The following is a 19,131-nucleotide window of genomic DNA, read 5'->3' as shown; positions in this document are numbered from 1 at the left end:
TGTGAACCTTTCTTCACTCAGAAGGTTAGATTTCTTTACCCAGGATATCTGGGAACATCCAAGCCAACTGGAAATCAAGAAAACTTATAAAATTATGCTAACCAAGTCAAGTTGCATATGGATAAGATGAAAAATTGGAATTGATGTAGGCATTTGGTCAAATCTTATTGCCTGGTAGAAAAGGCTCAAAGGCAATAACCTCTTATTGCTCATGCCAGGCATGAGGAATATTCTCATGCTTAATATTTATTGGCAGCATCAACGGTGGGTTAAGCATCCTATTCTGATTCTATATAAAGCCTTCCTTAAACTACATTTGCATTCACATAGAAGTTACACCAACATGATACTACATATAATCATTCTGGCCTCTAATAACCATTGCATGTTCATACTAGAAAGGCCGAAATCATCTGACTAAGAGTGACAATCCTCTGAACTAAAATTCAAAGTTATCAAATGACAATATTTAACTATGTGATCAAAATCCTAATAGGCAGGATGAAATAGGACTCTATACTGCCCAAAGATGTAACACTGGTGGTGCTGCATATTTCAAAAAGCAACAATATTGGCTCTCTTATTCCGCTTAGTTCCTGCCCTAAACTGTACTCACTAGGTCAAACAAGTACCCATAAGGGATAGGAAATCCCTAAAGTGATTTACTCAAAACAAGATTGGCAAAGGCCGTTGTAAAAACATTAGGAGATCAAGTGTTAAGCACGAAAGGGACAGGATGTATGATGGTAAAGTATGCCATCAATGAACCAGAAATTTTTAAGAGCAATCCCTGTGATTCACTGGCATTCACTTATTCCTCTTTTATGAAACGCCTGGCCATCTACTCAGGAGGGAGCAGCCATGGGGCCTAGGCACTGCCCAACTGGAGTTCTCACAGGGCCCATTGGGCAGTACAAACGTCTGCAGATTTCCCAGATATCAGAATGGACAATCCAACTTCTGATAACATTTCAGGTTAACCAAATGCAAATACAACAATCTCACTGTAATCAATGGGAGTAGCAAGCTATCAAGACAAGATTTTGATTTAATTTCATTTGCTCAGCTTAAACGTTTTAACTATGTATGTACCTGAGCACACGCCTTTAAAATTTTTTAAAAATATATGACACACCCAGAGTTATTTTGCAGATAGTTACAATCAATTTAAATAACAGATTTGACAGCCACCACAACAAGGCTGGAGAAGAGAAAACTCTCCCTGCCCTGGGTCTCCTCAACCTGCTACCTGCTGAGACTTGACCTCCCAGCAGAAGATTGTAACCAGGTCCACAACGGAAGAAACAGCAGGACACAGAAGACTGGTTAAACCAGGGAAACTGGAGATGTACCGTCGTCCAGAGTCATAAAATGCAGCAGGGAGTTGATACCATCTGCTGGCCACATGTGTGAATTACACTGAGCATGAATACAGATGGGGATTGAAATATATTTATTTCTTCCCAAAAGAACGTTAATAGCAATGGAGGTCTCTCCCTAAAAGAAATATACTTATTTTAATATAAAATGATAGTATACAATCAGTGGCCACTTCATTAGGTACAGGAGGCGAACCCAGTTTGGTCTTTTGCTGCCATAGCCCATCCATTCCAAAGTTTGACGTTTTGTCCATTCAGGGATGTTCTTCTGCACACTACTGTTGTAGCATGTAGTTATTTGAGTAACTGCCCGCCTCCCTGTCAGCTTGAACCAGTCTGACCATTTTCCTCTGACCTCTCTCTTTAACAACATGTTGTTGCCCACAGAACCGCCACTCACTGGATTTTTTTTTGTTTTTCGCACCATTCTCAGTAATCTCTAGAGACTGTTGTGTGTGAAATTCCAAGGAGATCAGCAGTTTCTGAGATACTCAAACCACCCTGTCTGCCACCAACAATCATTCCAAAGTCAAAGATACTTAGGTCACATTTTTTTCCCCATTCTGATGTTTGGTCTGAACAACAACTGAACCTCTTGACCATGACTCCATGCTTTTATGCACTAAGTTGCTGTAACATGTTTGGCCAATTTGATAGTTGCATTAATGAGCAGGTATACAGGTGTACCTAATGAAGTGGACACTGAGTATATATTGCTAAAGATAATTATTTTTAAATATTGCATCTTTATAAATGAATAACCGCCAAATGAATTTTGGTCAGTTTTGTATCACTAGTACCTGTTGAATCCCTAGGCAAAGGTAGAAAATACTATCGGGCTCATACTTTTCTCCATTTGGCCTCCTTACTTCTCGAATGAAGTGACACAGTCCAAAACTGAGCTCAGCAGCAGTACATGACAAAATATCCTCCTTTAATTTCACTGGTCGAGCTGCAAGTGAATCGATGTAATTCATTAACAATTTGACTTTATCAATAAAACGAACTTGACTAAAGAGGTCAAGAAAAGCATTTGGTATACAAAGACAACATGCTTCTCATGCAATTCTCCATAATCTGAAGTTTCAACTCTGGTTGGCATTTCTAAGGAATAAAATGGCTTTTGTTTTTAGCACACCTCCTAAAAAGCATCACCAGCTCGAATGTTGGTATATACATATATCAACCTCCTATCCATGTAGATAAAGCTATTATAACCAAACTTAAAACATGAGAAGTCTTAAGCCCATTACATCTTCTGAAATAATCCTTCAATCCAGTAGTGCGTTAAAATCCCAAAATATCAGAGTGAAGTATTGTTTGCTTGTTACTCATGTTTAGAAGGTCATGACAATTCTACAAATAAACATGGCATTTCCACTCAACATTCTCGGCAGCATTTACTGAGTCAACTCTCACTTACAGTAAAATTTATTTTATTTGCTTATAGATGGTATTTGCAAATAGATTGCCTCATCCTTGTCCACTTTCTAAAAAAAATGTAAAACATTTCAGGAGATTCTGAAGAGGTTAAGATCATAACACATTCTTTCTTCTCCAGTTTAGGATTGTGCTGATGAAACACAGCGATGATTTGCTACTCTATTAATCATAGTTTTTATGATCACTGTAATCAATAGCCTGCAACTTTCCTTATGAAGTTAAGCTTCTGAACTGCCTCTACGGCCTGGCATTTTTGTGGTGTGAACTGAAGGTGAAGGACGGTTGTGATGCAGTGTGTACAGGCAGAATCAAGGTGGTGGGGTCTGTGCCCAAGCCGATGTTTAACCAAATCAAGCATCGGGCTAGATTGGAAAAATCAGGTACAGACTGAACCAAGGCGGCTGGTTAAGGGCCTGAAAGTGTGTTGAAGTGGCATGGCTTGGGTGCGAGAGCAAGGAATAAGCTGCTATTTGGCTGATTTAAGCGCCAGGCTAAATTGAAAAGGTCAGGGTGTCGGGGTCAGAGGAGAGGGATAGGCCATTGTTCACCCCTCTTCTTGGTGAGAGTTACTCACCTCTGCATTAACCTAGGCTATGGCCTGCAACTAACAAGCTCCTGGATTGGCTGTGACTGACTTTGTCGCTGTGGACTCACTTTCATGAACTTCAGTTCTAAATGTTATTTGATTACTTTTATTGTTACATGATTTGTGTTCTTTTTCCCTCTACATTGGGTGTTTGATGGTCTCCTTTCTCAATGGGTTCTATTGGGTTTCTTTGTGGCTGCCTCTAAGCAGACAAATCTGAAGGTTGTATATAGTATGTGAAAAAGTTTGTGAACTCTCTGCAAATACCTAGTTTTCTGCTCTAATTACTCATAAAATGTGGTCTGATCTTCATCTAAGTCACAATAATAGACAAACACAATCTGCCTAAACTAATAACACACGAACAATTGTACTACTTCTTGTCATTACTGAGTACACCATTTAAACAACCACATTCTAGGTTCAAAAAAGTATATGAACCACTGGGGATACGCCTTCTACAAAAGCTGCCTGGAGTCAGGTGTTCTAATCAATGAGTTGAGATTGGAGGTGTGGGCTGTAGAGGTGCTCTGCCCTTTAAAAAATTTAAACGAAGTCAGGTTACTGACAAGGCCTGCACTTCTCAAGAATGATCTCTTTTTGTGCACTGTGTTTCAATCAAAACAACTTTCAGAGGACCTTAGAAGAATCGTAGAGACGCATCAAGCTGAAAAAGGCTACTAAAGCTGTTCTAGGTCCTGAGTGTTCATCAGTCCACAGGAAGAGAAAATGTCTACAAATGGAGGTAATTCTGTACTGCTGTTACTCTTCCTGCGAGTGGTGACCTGCAAAGATCACACCAAGAGCACAACGTGCAATGCTGAAGAGGTGAAAAAGAACCCAAGGGTAACAGCAAAAGACTTGCAGAGATCTCTACAACTTGCTAAAGTCTCTGTTCATGTGTCCGCTACAAGAAAAACACTGAACAAGAATTGTGTTCATGGAAGGACACCGCGGAGGAAACCACCATTCTCCAAAAGAAAACATTGCTGCACATCTCAACTTCGCAAAAATGTTCCACAATGCTTCTGGGAGAATATTCTATGGATAAATGAGACAAAAGAACTTTTTGGCAGAAGTGCACACTACTATGTTTGAAGGAAAAAAGGCACTGCACACCAACACCAAAACTTCATAACAACTGTGAAGTTTGATGGAAGGAGCATCATAGTTTACGGATGCTTTGCTGCCTCAGGGCCTGGACAACTTGTAATCATTGAGGGAACAATGAATCCAAAATTGTTTCAAGACGTTTTACAGGAGAATGTCAGGGTAGTGATCTGTTACCTGAAGCTTAATAGAAGTTGGATGATGCAACAAGACAATGATCTGAAATAAAGAGTAAATCAACAACAGAATGGTTTAAAAAGAAGAAAATTTGTGTTTTGAAATGGCCAAGCCAGAGTCCAGACCTTAACCCAACTGAGATGCTGTGGCATGACCTGGAGGGCTATTCACATAAGATATCTCAGAAATATTGATGAACTGAAATAGCTTTATATGGAGGAATGGTCTAAAATTCCTTCAAGCCTACGTGCAGGACTGATCAACAGTCACCGGAAATGTTTAGTTGGAAGTTATTGCTTTACAAGGGGGTCACACTGAAAGCAAAGGTTCACACGCTTTTTCCAGCAAATACATGTAATATTGGATCATTTTTCTCAATAAATAAATGAATAAGTATAATGGCTTATGTGTTATTTATTTAATTGGGTTCTCTCTACCTAGTTTGAGGACTTAGGTGAAGATCTGATTACACTTTAGGTCATTCATACTTATGCAGAAATAGAGAACATTCTAAAGGCTGCACAAACTTTCTCACACTAATGTATTTTGATACTAAATGTACTTTTGAACTTTCTATCATGGCAGAGAAATCCAAGAGATAGATAATCTCAAGTATCATTGCATCAAATGGCATGGAGACATCCAAGCTGAGGCTTGCTATTTTCTCATTGGGAAAGAGAAGGAAAAATATAAATTGTTAATAACATCTAAGGACACTTGCACACAACCACCATTGTTGCATTAAGAAACCTAGAAGCCTAGACACACTCATTCTCTTGGCACGTACATGACACATGAAAGCCAAAAACGGGACAAATCTGAAGAATTAAATCAAGAACAGTAAAACTCTGACCACTAGAAGTAGAACAATGATGAATTGTGACTGGAGATATGTAGAATTGGAAGTACACATGTTAACTGGAATAAATGCTAAAACAAAATTCATTTATTTATGTTCTCTGCAGCAACGTAAGATCTTTATCAAGGAAACAAATGCAGCCCTGAGAACATAAAAGATTCAGTCTGAGATTAATGTCTCTACCAGTGACTCACAGCCAAATCGTAGCTCTGTGGGTTCTCCTTTCTCGTTCCGAAACTGTACCCATCTTTTCCAAGCTTTCACACCGTACATGTACTTCAAAAATAGACCCACGTCATTCACTCCAGTTACAGGTTCCTTAGCAACATCTCGGGTGTCCCCAACAACAGATTTCTTCCTTCCCTAATGAGTTAAAAAGCAAAGTTCTCACAGCTCATCTCAAAGTTCAGTGGCTAGAAATAACAAATAATTTATATATTTTATTCTGTCTTGCCTGCTCAGTGAGTTAGCATATACTTTGAAATACTTCAATATGAAAGCATTAATCTAATTAGAAGATGTAAAAGATGTTCTCACCCGTTTCCTTGGTTGCACAAAGCTATCTTTGTTCTTTGCACGTTGCCTTGCCCTATTTTGCCGTGCTGACGCCATTTGGTCTCGACGCGATGATTCAAAGCTAGCTATTTCAAAAATTAATTTAAAAATTAAGCAGACAAATTCAATCTTCAGGAATCTTGACATTTTTTTTAAAAATTTTTAAAATCAGAATCTTGACTGAAATCTCTATGTGAAATAAATATTGAAAACACTTCCATTGAGCTATTCTCTCTAAGAAGTAGAAATATTTCCTAATGACTACACAATATTCAATTTCATTCACAAATTCCTCACAACACAGTAAGCTATAACCACATATAACAAACCTGTGCAATAATAAAGAATGAGCTGGGGGGTAACTAAATTTCACATCTTGCAAATATAAGGCTATGAGACTGACGTACAATAACATTACCTCTGAGTCCTACACCAACAATATTCGTCAGTCAACATCCAACGACTAGAAACACAATTAGATTGGCCACATAAATATGACAGCTACTGAAATAAATCTAAATCTGGATATGCAGTGACCACCAGACTCCCTAAAACCAAGGAAAGTCTGCTTGCCTGAATAAGTGCAATGTCAACAACAAACTGGAAAACATGCAAGGCATGGCAGTCAACTTGATTTACAACCCATTTATGATCCAACACACAGATCCACCTCACCAATGGTGTACCGCAGCCTATAAATCTACGAAACCCACTGCAGCTCCAAATGCTAATTTCAAAATGCAACTTTTACCAGCAGTAAATAGTTACAAGTTTCACAACTTGCAATATTCCCTCCAAATCGTGAACTACCCAGATTTAGAAAAATATTGCAGCACCTTTATTGGTGCTGGGTGTAAATATTTGTACTTCCAACCTGACAGTAGTGAAAGTACTTTAGCTACACAAAATACTGCAATTCAAACAGATGCCTCACCATTAACTTTTATGAACAATGAAGACTGGAAAAAAATGCTGGGAAGAAAATGATTAAAGTATTCTATGAGGAGTGTTTGATGGCTCTGGGCCTGTGCATGCTGGAGTTTAAAAGAATGAGTGGGGATTGAATCGAAAGCTATTACATTTTGAAAGGCAAAGATAGAATGGACATGAAGTAGATGTTTACTACAGTGGATGAGTCTTGGACAACAGAGCAGAGCCTCAGAATACAAGGATGCCCCTTTAGAACAGAGAAGCGGAGAAATTTCAGAGGGTGCTGAATCTGTGGAATTCACTGTCACAGATGGCTGTGGAAGCCAAGTCATTGGGTATATTTAAAGTGGAGGTTGATATGTTCTTGATTAGTTACAGGAGAAAGCGGGCAAATGGGTTAAATTGGTTTATATGCATTTTGTTCCATTTCTTTCAAGATATTCTGAACCTCACCTAAAAACATAATGCATATATTCTGATAATTGTGCATGGTATCACATTCATGGGGAACAGATGAGACAGGTCTGGAGGCTTATCATTACATACTCTCGTATATATTACAAATTGCAAACATCTCCCTAACATTTTAGCCAGCTGAAGGTAGTTAAAAAAATCTTAGGACAATTAGCCTTCCTGCCAGGAAGCATCTGGTCGTCAACTAGGCTAAAATATAAATTAAGTCACCATTTAAAGAATTAATCAACATAAACCTATAATCACAAAGATACCCTTATGTCCACTTGTACTATTGTAATCAACATTTAACACAAACTGAATGTTTGAACGTTTCGAACAAAACTCCTACGTTAAAGGGATTGCTGGTAAAAATGCAATTGCTACCTCTAATTAATCAATAGCTCTATGAAGCTTGTTTCTCAAGTGAGCTCAGTTATTAATTTATATATAAAATAGATAATTCATCAATATTTGTCACTGAACAATATACTGGAATATACCATGGCATATTCCAGCATCAATTCTGAAATTGACCCCACTAAGGAGCGCAGTAGTAGTCTGGTGCACTGACCTCTACCTTGCTGAGGCACAGCGACAACTCACTGATACCTCCTCTTATTTACTCCTCGAACATGGCCCCACTAAGGAGAACCAGGCCATTGTCTCCCACTCCATCACCAACCTTATCAGCTCTGCAGATCTCCCATCCACTGCCACCAACCTCATAGTTCCCACACCCCGCACTTCCTGTTCCTACTTCCTAACCAAGATCCACAAACCTGCCTGTCCAGGTAGACCCATTGTCTCAAGCTTGCTCCTGCCCCACCGAACTCTTTTCTGCATACCTTGACACTGTTTTATCCCCCCTTGTTCAATCCCTTCCCACCTATGTTCGTGACACTTTTCATGCTCTGGATTTTTTCAATTTCAACTTCCCTGGCCCCCATCGTCTTATTTTCACCATGGATGTCCAGTCCCTATATACCACCATCCCCCACCAGGAAGGTTTCAAAGCTCTCCGTTTCTTTTTGGATTCCAGACCTAACCAGTTTCCCTCTACCACCACTCCTATCCGTCCAGTGGAATTGGCCCTTAATCTTAATAATTTCTCCTTCGGCTCTCCCACTTCCTTCAAACTAAAGGTGTAGCCATGGGCACCTGTGTGGGTCCCAGCTATGCCTGCCTTTTTGTTGGCTATGTGGAACAGTCCACGTTCCAAGCCTATACTGGTATCCGTCCTCCACTTTTCCTTCGCTACATCGACAACTGCATTGGCACTGCTTCCTGCATGCATGCTAAGCTCGTTGACTTCATCAACTTTACCTCCAACATCCACCCTGCCCTCAAATTTACCTGGTCCATTTCTGAAACCTCCCTCCCCTTCCTTGATCTCTTTGTCTCTATCTATGGAGACAGCTTTTCTACTGATGTCTACTATAAGCCCACGGACTCTCACAGCTACCTGGACTATTCCTCTTCCAACCCTGTTACTTGTAAAACTGCCATCCCCTTCTCTCAATTCCTCCATCTCTGCCACATCTGCTCTCAGAATGAGGCTTTTCATTCAAGGACGAAGGATATGTCTTCCTTTTTTAAAAGAAAGGGGCTTCCCTTCCTCCATCATCAACCCTGCCCTCAAACTCATCTCTCCCATTTCACGCACATCTGCTCTCACCCCATCCTCCTGCCACTCCACTAGGGATAGGGTTCCTCTTGTCCTCACCTACCACCCCACCAGCCTCCGTGTCCAACATATAATTCTCCGTAACTTCCGCCATCTCCAATGACATCCCATCACCAAGCACATCCTTCCGTCTCACCCACTTTCTGCTTTCCGCAGGGATCGCTCCCTATTCAACTCCCTTGTCCATTCGTCCCCCCATCCCTTCCCACCGATCTCCCTCCTGGCATTTATTCTTGTAAGCGGAACAAGTGTTACACCTGCCCTTACACTTCCTCCCTCTCCACCATTCAGGGCCACAGACAGTCATCCCAGGTGAGGCGACACTTCACCTGTGAGTCAGCTGGTGTGGTATACTGCGTCTCGTGCTCCCGGTGTGGCCTTTTATATATTGGTGAGACCCGACGCAGACTGGGAGACCGTTTCACTGAACACCTATGCTCTGTCCGCCAGAGAAAGCAGGATCTCCCAGTGGCCACACATTTTAATTCCACGTCCCATTCCCATTCTGATATGTCAATCCATGGCCTCCTCTACTGTCAAAATGAAGCCACACTCAGGTTGGAGGAACAACACCTTATATACCGGCTGGGTAGCCTCCAACCTGATGGCATGAACATTGACTTCTCTAACTTCTGTTAATGCCCCTCCTCCCCTTCTTACCCCATCCCTATTTATTTATCTATCTATCTTCTTTCTCTCTTTTTCCCTCTCACAATAACTCCTTGCCTGTTTTCCATCTTCCTCTGGTGCTCTCCTCCCCCTTTCTTTCTTCCAAGGCCTTCTGTCCTATGAAACTCCCCCTTCTCCAGCTGTGTATTCCTTTTGCCAATCAACTTCCCAGCTCTTAGCTTCATCCCTCACCCTCGTCTTCTCCTATCATTTCGGGTCTCCCCCTTCCCCCTCCCACTTTCAAATCTCTTACTATCTCTTTTTTCCGTTAGTCCTGACGAAGGGTCTTGACCTGAAACATCGACTGTACTTCTTCCTATAGATGCTGCCTGGCCTGCTGCGTTCCACCAGCATTTTGTGTGTGTTGCTTGAACTTCCAGCATCTGCAGGTTTCCTTGTGTTTCAATTCTGAAATGATGTGATGCATTCTGATAATTTTATCTTTTAGCTATATTCCTTCACTCTCTCCTGAATGTTTAATGACAGAATTAGAAAGTTGTTTAGAAGTTGGACTATAAAGGAATAGCATTATTTCTCATTTGATATACAGGATTTCCAAAGTACCTATAGGCATTTGTTAACAAAGCAACCATCCTGAAATGCGGTGAACCCCTTTTTATGGAAAAAAACTTGAATAGCTTTCACAGTGGGTCTGTGGACATTCTTATTGTTGTATTTCTGAACTCAATCTACTCTGAGCATGCACCTGGTACATGGAAGAACTTACTGTGAACATAACTGTATTAACAGTAAGCCATTCAGATTCCACAGGCAGGTTTCACCATTTAGTCTTAGTTTCAATACCTACCTGCCTCTGATGTTTTACCTCGTCACTATAATGGATAAAACTGCCAATCTCAAGCTTGAAAGTTTAGTTAACAGGGATTTTTTTTTGTGGGATTAAAGTTTGATATTTCTGCTCACTTTTATGAAAAGATGCTTCCCAAAGTACCCTGCATTTTGGGATATCCAATCAAATTAAACAGCTTCTCTGTAACTGAATTACTGAAATCTTGACTAAAACATTTCAATTACATCGCTCTATGTTTAAAAGAATACAATCCAATTATAATAAATCAGTTGCCATTATTTAATAGGTAACAACAATATAATATTTAATAAATCAATATTGTGATCTATCTAGCAATATGTTCTTCCTGAACATATTGCTTCCTGAAATGCAGGTCCAAAGCTGCAGTTGAAGTTTGCACAATGCTCCAAACAACAGATACACAATTTCCCTTTGATTAATCTTTTCTACTTGTTCACTTGCTCTTGGTGCGTTGTGTGCCTGTGCATACAATTCCCTTCACTAATTCAATTTCCAATCACTTTTAGAAAATGTTGCTATTTGCCTTTTTTGGATGCAAATTGGACATTAACTCCCAAAGAACTGCATGTCACGGTTTTACACACACATTTATTCCCTTTAAAATAGAAACACAAGTGATTCCAAATGCTGAAATCTGGAGAAAAAAACAAACTGGTTGAGGAATGGCTGATGTTTCAACTGCATGACCACTGAGTTCCTCTGGCAGACTGCTTTTTTTTTTGACCCTTTAAAAGTGCTTGGATCTGCCTTCACAAACTACTGCTCTCTAGAGTCATGTACAACTTTAGGTGTACAATTCTAATCCTGCATCAAAATAAGACAAACTTTTGGCTCCTGGAATAAGAGGATATATAGTGAAATGTTCCCATAAGCAAACATTTCCTCAGGACTAAGTGGATATAATCAAGTGGTCAACAATAATCACCACTGAGGCAATCACACTGCATCTTCCAATTTACACCTACGCCCGTGTGGCTAAGCACAGCTCCAATACACCATATTCAAGTTTGCCGAAGACACCACTGTGGGTAGAACCAAAGGTGGTGATGAATCAGCATGCAGGAGAGATTGAGCATTTGGCTGAATGGAGTCACATCAACAACCTCTCACTCAGTGTCAGCAAGACCAAACTGATAACAAACTTCAGGAGAGGGAAATCAGGGTCCTATGAGCGGATCGTCGGAGGATCAGAAGTGGAGAGGGTTAGCAATTTTAAATTCCTGGGCCCAACACATAAGTGCAACTGCAAAGAAAGAGCGGCAGGCTCTCTACTTCCTTAGGAGTTTGCAGAGGTTCAGCATGGCATCGAAAACTTTGACCAACTTCTATAGATATGTAGTGGAGAGTGTACTGACCGGCTGCATCATAGCCTGGTATGGAAAATCCTACAAAAAGTAGTGGAGTCGGTGCAGTACGTTACAGGTAAAGCCCTCCCAATCATTGAGCATGTCTACATGAAACGCTGCTGTAGGAAAGCAGCATCCATCATCAGATATTCACTACCCAGGTCTTGGTCTTTTCTTGTTGCTGCCATCAAGTAGAAGGTACAAGGACTTGCACCACCAGGTTCAAGAGCAGCTACTACCTACCCCACAACCATCAGATTACACTCACTAGCCCATCCACTGAGGTGCTCCCACAACCAATGATCTCATTATAAGGACTCTTTTATCTTGTTATTCCATGCTTTCATGATTTACTATTTATTTATATTTGCATTTGCACAGATTGCTATCTTCTGCACTCTGGTTGATCGTTCATTGCTCTTGTTATAGTTACTATTCTATAGATTGCTGAGAGTGCCCAGAGGAAAATTAATCTCCGGGTTGTATATGACGACATATATGTACTTTGATGATTATAAATTTACTTTACAAAGCAGAATCAATGGGGAAAGCAAAACCACTCTGGTAGCTGGGTAACAGACACCCTCAATCTCTCTCTCAATCCCATCTGGCTTTGAATTATTTTGCGCTTCATGGTTTAGACTTTGGACCCATCAGTAAGAATCATAGAGCTTGACTGGTTAACAAAAGGCACTGCTGCTTGCCCTTTCACAAAGGTCCAAGGTCTCTGTAGAAGTCCTTATACCAATTTTGATTTCTAAAAATTCTAACAGTTAGAATAAAATTCTATGGAAAATCTGCAGAAATTACCACCATGCCTTTCAATAGGCTGCAACTCCCAGGCCATTAGTTCTTTGAATCTGTATAGCTTTAAGACAAAGCATATCATTCATCAAAGATATCCATCAGTTGAATCTGACCAAGGTCACTATATACAGTATCATGCAAAAGTTTGGGCACCCCAGTCAAAATTTATGTTACTGTGAATAGCTAAGCGAGTAAAAGATTACCTGATTTCCAAAAGGCATTTCCAAAAACCTGAGTTCTAAAGATGACACATTTCTTGAATATTTTAAGCAAGATTAACTTTTTTATTTCCATCTTTTACAGTTTCAAAATAACAAAAAAGGAAAAGGGCCCAAAGCAAAAGTTTGGGCACCCTACATGGTCAGTACTTAGTAACACCCCCTTTGACAAGTATCACAGCTTGTAAACGCTTTCTGTAGCCAGCTAAGTGTATTTCAATTCTTGTTTGGGGAATTTTCACCCATTCTTCCTTGCAAAAGACTTCCAGTTCTGTGAGATTCTTGGGCCGCCTTGCATGCACTGCTCTTTTGAGGTCTATCCACAGATTTTCGATGATGCTTAGGTCGGGGGACTGTGAGGGCCATAGCAAAACCTTCAGCTTGTGCCTCGTGAGGTAGTCCATTGTGGATTTTGAGGTGTGTTTATGATCTTTATCCTGTTGTAGAAGCCATCCTCTTTTCATCTTCAGCTTTTTTTTTTTTACAGACAGTGTGATGTTTGCTTCCAGAATTTGCTGGTATTTAATTGAATTCATTCTTCCCTCTACCAGTGAAATGTTCCCAGTGCCACTGGCTGCAACACAAGCCCAAAGCATGATCGATCCACCCCCGTGCTTAACAGTTGGAGAGGTGTTCTTTTCATGAAATTCTGCACTCTTTTTTCTCCAAACATACCTTTGCATATTGCGGCCAAAAATTTATATTTTAACTTTATCACTCCACAGGACTTGTATCCAAAATTCATCGGGCTTGTTTAGATGTTCCTTTGCAAACTTCTGACACTGTATTTTGTGTTGAGGCACGAAAGGTTTTGTTCTGATGATTCTTCCATGAAGGTCATATTTGTGCAGGTGTCACTGCACTGTAGAAAAGTGCATCACCACTCCAGAGTCTGCGAAATCATCCTGAAGGGTTTTTGCAGTCAAACGGGAGTTTTGATTTGCCTTTCCAGCAATCCTACAAGCAGTTTTCTCGGAAAGTTTTCTTGGTCTTCCAGACCTCAACTTGACCTCCACCGTTTCTGTTAACTGCCATTTCTTAATTACATTACGAACTGAGGAAATGGCTACCTGAAAACGCTTTGCTATCTTCTTATAGCCTTCTCCTGATTTGCGTGCATCATTTATTTTAATTTTCAGAGTGCTAGGCAGCTGCTTAGAGCCCATGGCTGCGGATCGTTGGACCAAGGTTTGAGGAGTCGGGGCATTTATAAAGCTTTGAAATTTGCATCACCTGACCTTTCTTAACGATGACTGTGAACAAGCCATAGCCTTTACAAGCTAATTAAGGTCTGAAACCTTGGTAAAAGTTATCTGAGAGCTCAAATCTCTTGGGGTGCCCAAACTTTTGCAAGGTGCTCCTTTCCTTTTTTTCACTCTAAAATTGTACAAAACAAAAATAATACACTAATCTTGCTTAAAATGTTGAAAAGAATGTTTCATCTTTAACTTTATGACTTTTGGAAATCAGTTCATCTTCTACTCACTTAACTATTCACAGTTAAAGAAATTTTGACCAGGGGTGCCCAAACTTTTGCATGCCACTGTATATGCAGAAACCACAAATAAGCAATAAAACTTTGTTTTTCCTTGGTCAGCAAGTACACTGAGCACAATCTAGGATGATGATAATAATAAATGTATTGAATCCAGTACTTTGTTAATTAGCTCAGTCCTGTGATAAACAGCCCATTTATCCACTGAAATCCACTTCTGAGTGGAAACAGTCAATGCATTTTGTCAAATGAGATATTTAAGTTTTAATTTGAGATAGAACACGTTAATAAGTCCTTCCAGCCCATCAAGCCGGCACTGCCCAATTATAGCCATGTGACCAATTAACCTACTAACCCAAATGTTTTTGGAATGTGGGAGGAAACCGGAACACCCGTTGGAAGCCCATGAGGTAACCAAAATAACATAACACCCCTTACAGACAGTGGCAGAGATGAACCCAGATCGCTGGTGCTGTAAGAGCATTACGCAAACCATTTCACCACCGTGTCACTCACAACTTACTCCACAGGTTACAAGAAAACTCAAGTTCTATTACTACTAACCAACTGTTATATCAGCTTCCAGGTCATCCTCGAGCTCTTCAGTTGGAGGCGATTGCACTTGTGACTCAGCTGGTAGTGGAGGTGGAGGTAGAGATGCCGTTATAAGAGATTGTTTCAAAGTAAAGTTGCTTAGTTCATCCTCCCAGCTGTGGGGTGTAGACACTGCCTCGGATTCAAGATCTCCACTGTATGTGCTACCCTGATCTGAAAAGGGAACCACAATACATAGAGCATTTGTTCAGTTTGACAAAATACTTTCCATGTCACATTCACAAAAGCAAAAAAAAAATTAGAACATAAGATTTCTGGATAAACCACTTACCCCTCAAGCATTTCCTACAACTTAATATTATTATGGCTGATCTTCCCCAGATCTCATCTTCTCTTCCGTGCCAATTCCCCAAGCCCTCATTCCCCAAACATTTGAAAATATATTTCCTCTTTAAATATTCTGAGTGATCGAGCTTCCACACCCTTCCTGGGTGGTAAATTCCTGAAGTTCACAACCTTCTGCAAAAGATTGCTATGGATATCATTCTCCAAACCTGCAACTATTTCCCCTTGTTTGAAGTTCTCCCACTAAAGGGCATCTCAATATCTATCCTATTATGCCTCTTTAAAATCTTAAATGCTTCAACACGATCTCCCTTGAATCTTCGAAATGCCAAAGAACACAGATATGTTTTCTTCAGACACTCATGAAGGAACAACCTGCTTATTCCAGGAATCTCTGAGCCTGCTCCAAGCATGTTTTTAGCCCATAAAAAAGCCTCATTTAACATTTAGTACATTAATTGCTCTGGGAACTGTATTAATATTGGCCAACATTTATGCATAATTACTTTATTCAGGAAATTTAAAAGGAACTACACTGATACACTGTTTGGTATATGGTAGAATAGATTATTCGGGGAGCCGAAGCGAAGTTAAGATGATGCTAAACGGCAACTCCTTTGTTTGCATCTTCGGAAACAGCTCTATTTCCATGTTAAATATTTTTATTTTTCCTTTTCAGGGTTCTTTTGAAGACCCTGACCTGGAGTTACACACTGACTTTTATTCAGGAATGGGACCCGTTATCGAGGTTTCAGAACTGGCCATTGCTCGGTGCGGCAAGGGTTCAGCCTGAGAATCCGGCTCAAATTTGGAAGCCTAAGATCTCGGGGATCTGGAGACGGGCGGATCGAGGGTCGGTGTCACGGCACTCTTATGTCGTCGAGGGAGTTGGGATATCTGCTGTAGGCCCGAATACCTGAGATCTTTGCAATCTTCAGGCACAGAGCTCGGACTTTTAACATGTAAACCAGCAAGTTGTTTGTTATGTCTTCCCACTCGCTGGGAAAATGGAGACATCTTTTTCTCCCTTATTAGGGAGAGAGAGAGAGAATCAGCAGTATGTCGAATGCCAAGTGTAACGTGAAGCCTTTGGGGTAACTGCAAGTCTATGTCTTTGTTATTGCTTTGCTCACACTTGAGTGCTTGGTGTCAGTGTCAATGCTTGCTTTTTTTTTTGCCAGTGGGGGAGGGGGGATAGTTGCTCGCTAGGGGAGGGGGACTTTGGGGTTCTTATGTTTATCTGTCGTTCATTCTTTGGGGAACTTCTCTGTGTTTGAGGATGTTTGTGAAGAAAAAGCATTTCAGGATGTATATTGTATACATTTCTCTGACATTAAATTGAACCTTTGAACCTTTGATTTCTTTTTAAGTTCTAAGCTAAAATGTTGCATTTGTCTGTTCAGAATCAAGTCTAGAATTTTGCAATAAAGCATTTCTGTTAGCTCTGGCCACAAGTTCCATCTCCTGCCATTCACTTCATCCTCTTTTCCAGCCATTTGCACAGAATGATTAAGATCTTGATGCGCTTTGAAATTATTTATAATCAAAGGCATTTATTTCTCAAAACATTTCTTGTATGTATGCTTTCATCTTAAAACCTTATCATGGCTAGGCTTGCTATCAGCAATATCCTCTTTGCTGGCTTCCCACCCAAAACAAAGCTCAAACCATTCCCAAAAATCAGCATTTCTTCATCTCTTCCTCACCTAACCTTTTCCCATTGCTACTATTATCATTCATCCATACTGACCCCAAATTATTACATTTTTATATAAACCATCAAATCTCTCTACACACTTACTTCACCAGTACAATCTCAGGACCTTCCACACACCTTTGTACATTTTTTTTTAATTTGTCACCTCTCCTAATTTGTGCACTGGTTTTGGTTTGTTGCTTTGTGTATATTTCCTTATTGTAAAATGTATCAGGATATTACTTACACTGAAAGCTGTAACTAAATGCAAACTATCTTTATGGCAGCATGATGTCCTGCAAGTAATCTGTTTTCAAGTGCCACTGAGTTTAATAGTGGAGTGCAGATTAATTCCAAAGTGCACAATTGTTCCTGTACATACAGCGATAATACCTGGCTGTGCCATTATCAAAACCAAACTGCTTAAAAAAGTATTCACTAAACTTTTTAAAAATCAGCAAAACCTTGTACTTCCGGGTATGTTGAAAAATAAAAACATGGACATTGTGTAGGTAGGAGGGATTAGTTTTTGAGTTTGCTTAATTTATGTTTTAGCTGGTTCGACAAAACCTATTCCTATGCTGTACTGTTCTATGTCATCTTACAATCTTACAATTTCAATAAAACATCCAAGGTAATCAGATTGCAAGCTAAATGTAGGACAACTTCATAAGAAACAATCCAGTTCAATCTATACTGACCACCATGTGAAATTGTTTTCTCTTTTTCCTCTTCTTCTGCAATCATAGCAGCCATTGTTAGAAGATCTGCTTCAAAGGGATTTGAGGGAATCTTCTCCTTTATTTCCTGGATTGTCTCAATTATTCTGTCTGCACTGTCCAGGGTTGTTGGAATGAACATTGGAACTGGCAGCTGAAATAAAAATAACTTGGTTCTTACAAAAAAATCCAGTGCGATTTTTATTTTCATCTCCTTTGCAACAATCACAGCAGGCATTTCACTTGCATGTTGTACAGCCTAGTTGACCATCATGACATTTCAAAGAAATAAACATCATCACTAAGCCACAGTCAACCAGCTCCTCGAGGTAGCCAAGTGCCCAAGTCTGCACAAAAAACTTAACACAGTATAGAACAAGCAACAAATATCTTACTTTACTATTAATAATATTTTATTAAAATCAAAGAATATTTAAAGATCATTACCTAAGTAATTTAATAAAAATATTAATTATACAACCTTTAGAAAGCACAAGGGAAATAGAAAGGATGTTGTATTACTATCTGATTCGATTAATGCTTTTCATCTATGCAACTTGATTTTCTTTTCTACAGAGCTAAATCATTCAGGATAAAGAACCAAATCATGCTGACATTCAGATACATCCAAGCATGCTCCAACATAAACCAGGCACACTCCAAGTTTGGAATATGCTGTGACAGCTTTGCTAAACCTTGCTTGAAGCCCTCCACTTTCAGGAGTTCCAGTCAATTGGCCTTCATTCTGTTCGAGTAATTGCAGGCAAGACAGGGATTGCAGATCATGAGCCAAATCCACATGATTCGACGCAATATCTGAACATTGCAGAATACTAACACTATCTTGGTGAACTCAATGAGAAAAAGAAATCAAGCACTTCGTTGTGATATGCTAACTAAATATTTCATAGAATAAATCACAACAGTTCATTGAACAATAATGAATTGGCCAACTAAAGCTAAAATGTGGCTATGTCTATAGTGCCTTCCTTTCTGACTTGGGTCATAAAATTAATTGACAAGAGGGTATACCAGCCCACTGTGACCATGCCTGTGGCAGGTGAAATCTGACTTCTTAGATCCCAATGCAGACTTGCAGTTTAGAACAATACAATTCACACCCACCACTACTTGGTTTCCCTCCCTTCCCCCCACAAAAAAATTTCTGTCCTTTAAAAACTGTGTTCTTTTAATGCAGGATGAAGAGACCGAGTCTATAAACTTAAAATCTTTATAGAAGCCAAAAATGACCTTTTCTTTCTTGCAAAAT

At 39.8% G+C, this 19,131-nt stretch overlaps 1 protein-coding gene across 4 annotated transcripts in view; it reads right to left on the bottom strand.

The window, feature by feature from the left end:
* LOC140719833 (zinc finger MYM-type protein 4-like) overlaps positions 1–19,131 on the bottom strand; it is a 223,882-nt gene that overhangs the window by 12,296 nt on the left and 192,455 nt on the right. For all 4 annotated transcript variants that reach the window (XM_073034758.1, XM_073034759.1, XM_073034760.1 and 1 more), the window contains 5 exons: positions 17,844–18,015; positions 15,111–15,314; positions 6,092–6,195; positions 5,749–5,917; positions 2,180–2,331 (listed from right to left, as the gene is read on the bottom strand). In XM_073034758.1, coding sequence (XP_072890859.1) covers positions 2,180–2,331; positions 5,749–5,917; positions 6,092–6,195; positions 15,111–15,314; positions 17,844–18,015 — 801 coding nt within the window. The remainder of the gene's footprint in view (positions 1–2,179; positions 2,332–5,748; positions 5,918–6,091; positions 6,196–15,110; positions 15,315–17,843; positions 18,016–19,131) is intronic.

The sequence above is a fragment of the Hemitrygon akajei genome, chromosome 32 (assembly GCF_048418815.1).
Source record: "Hemitrygon akajei chromosome 32, sHemAka1.3, whole genome shotgun sequence".
Lineage (NCBI taxonomy): Eukaryota > Metazoa > Chordata > Chondrichthyes > Myliobatiformes > Dasyatidae > Hemitrygon > Hemitrygon akajei.
Note: the sequence above shows the minus strand (reverse complement) of the source record. Positions and strands in the feature narration are given on the sequence as shown.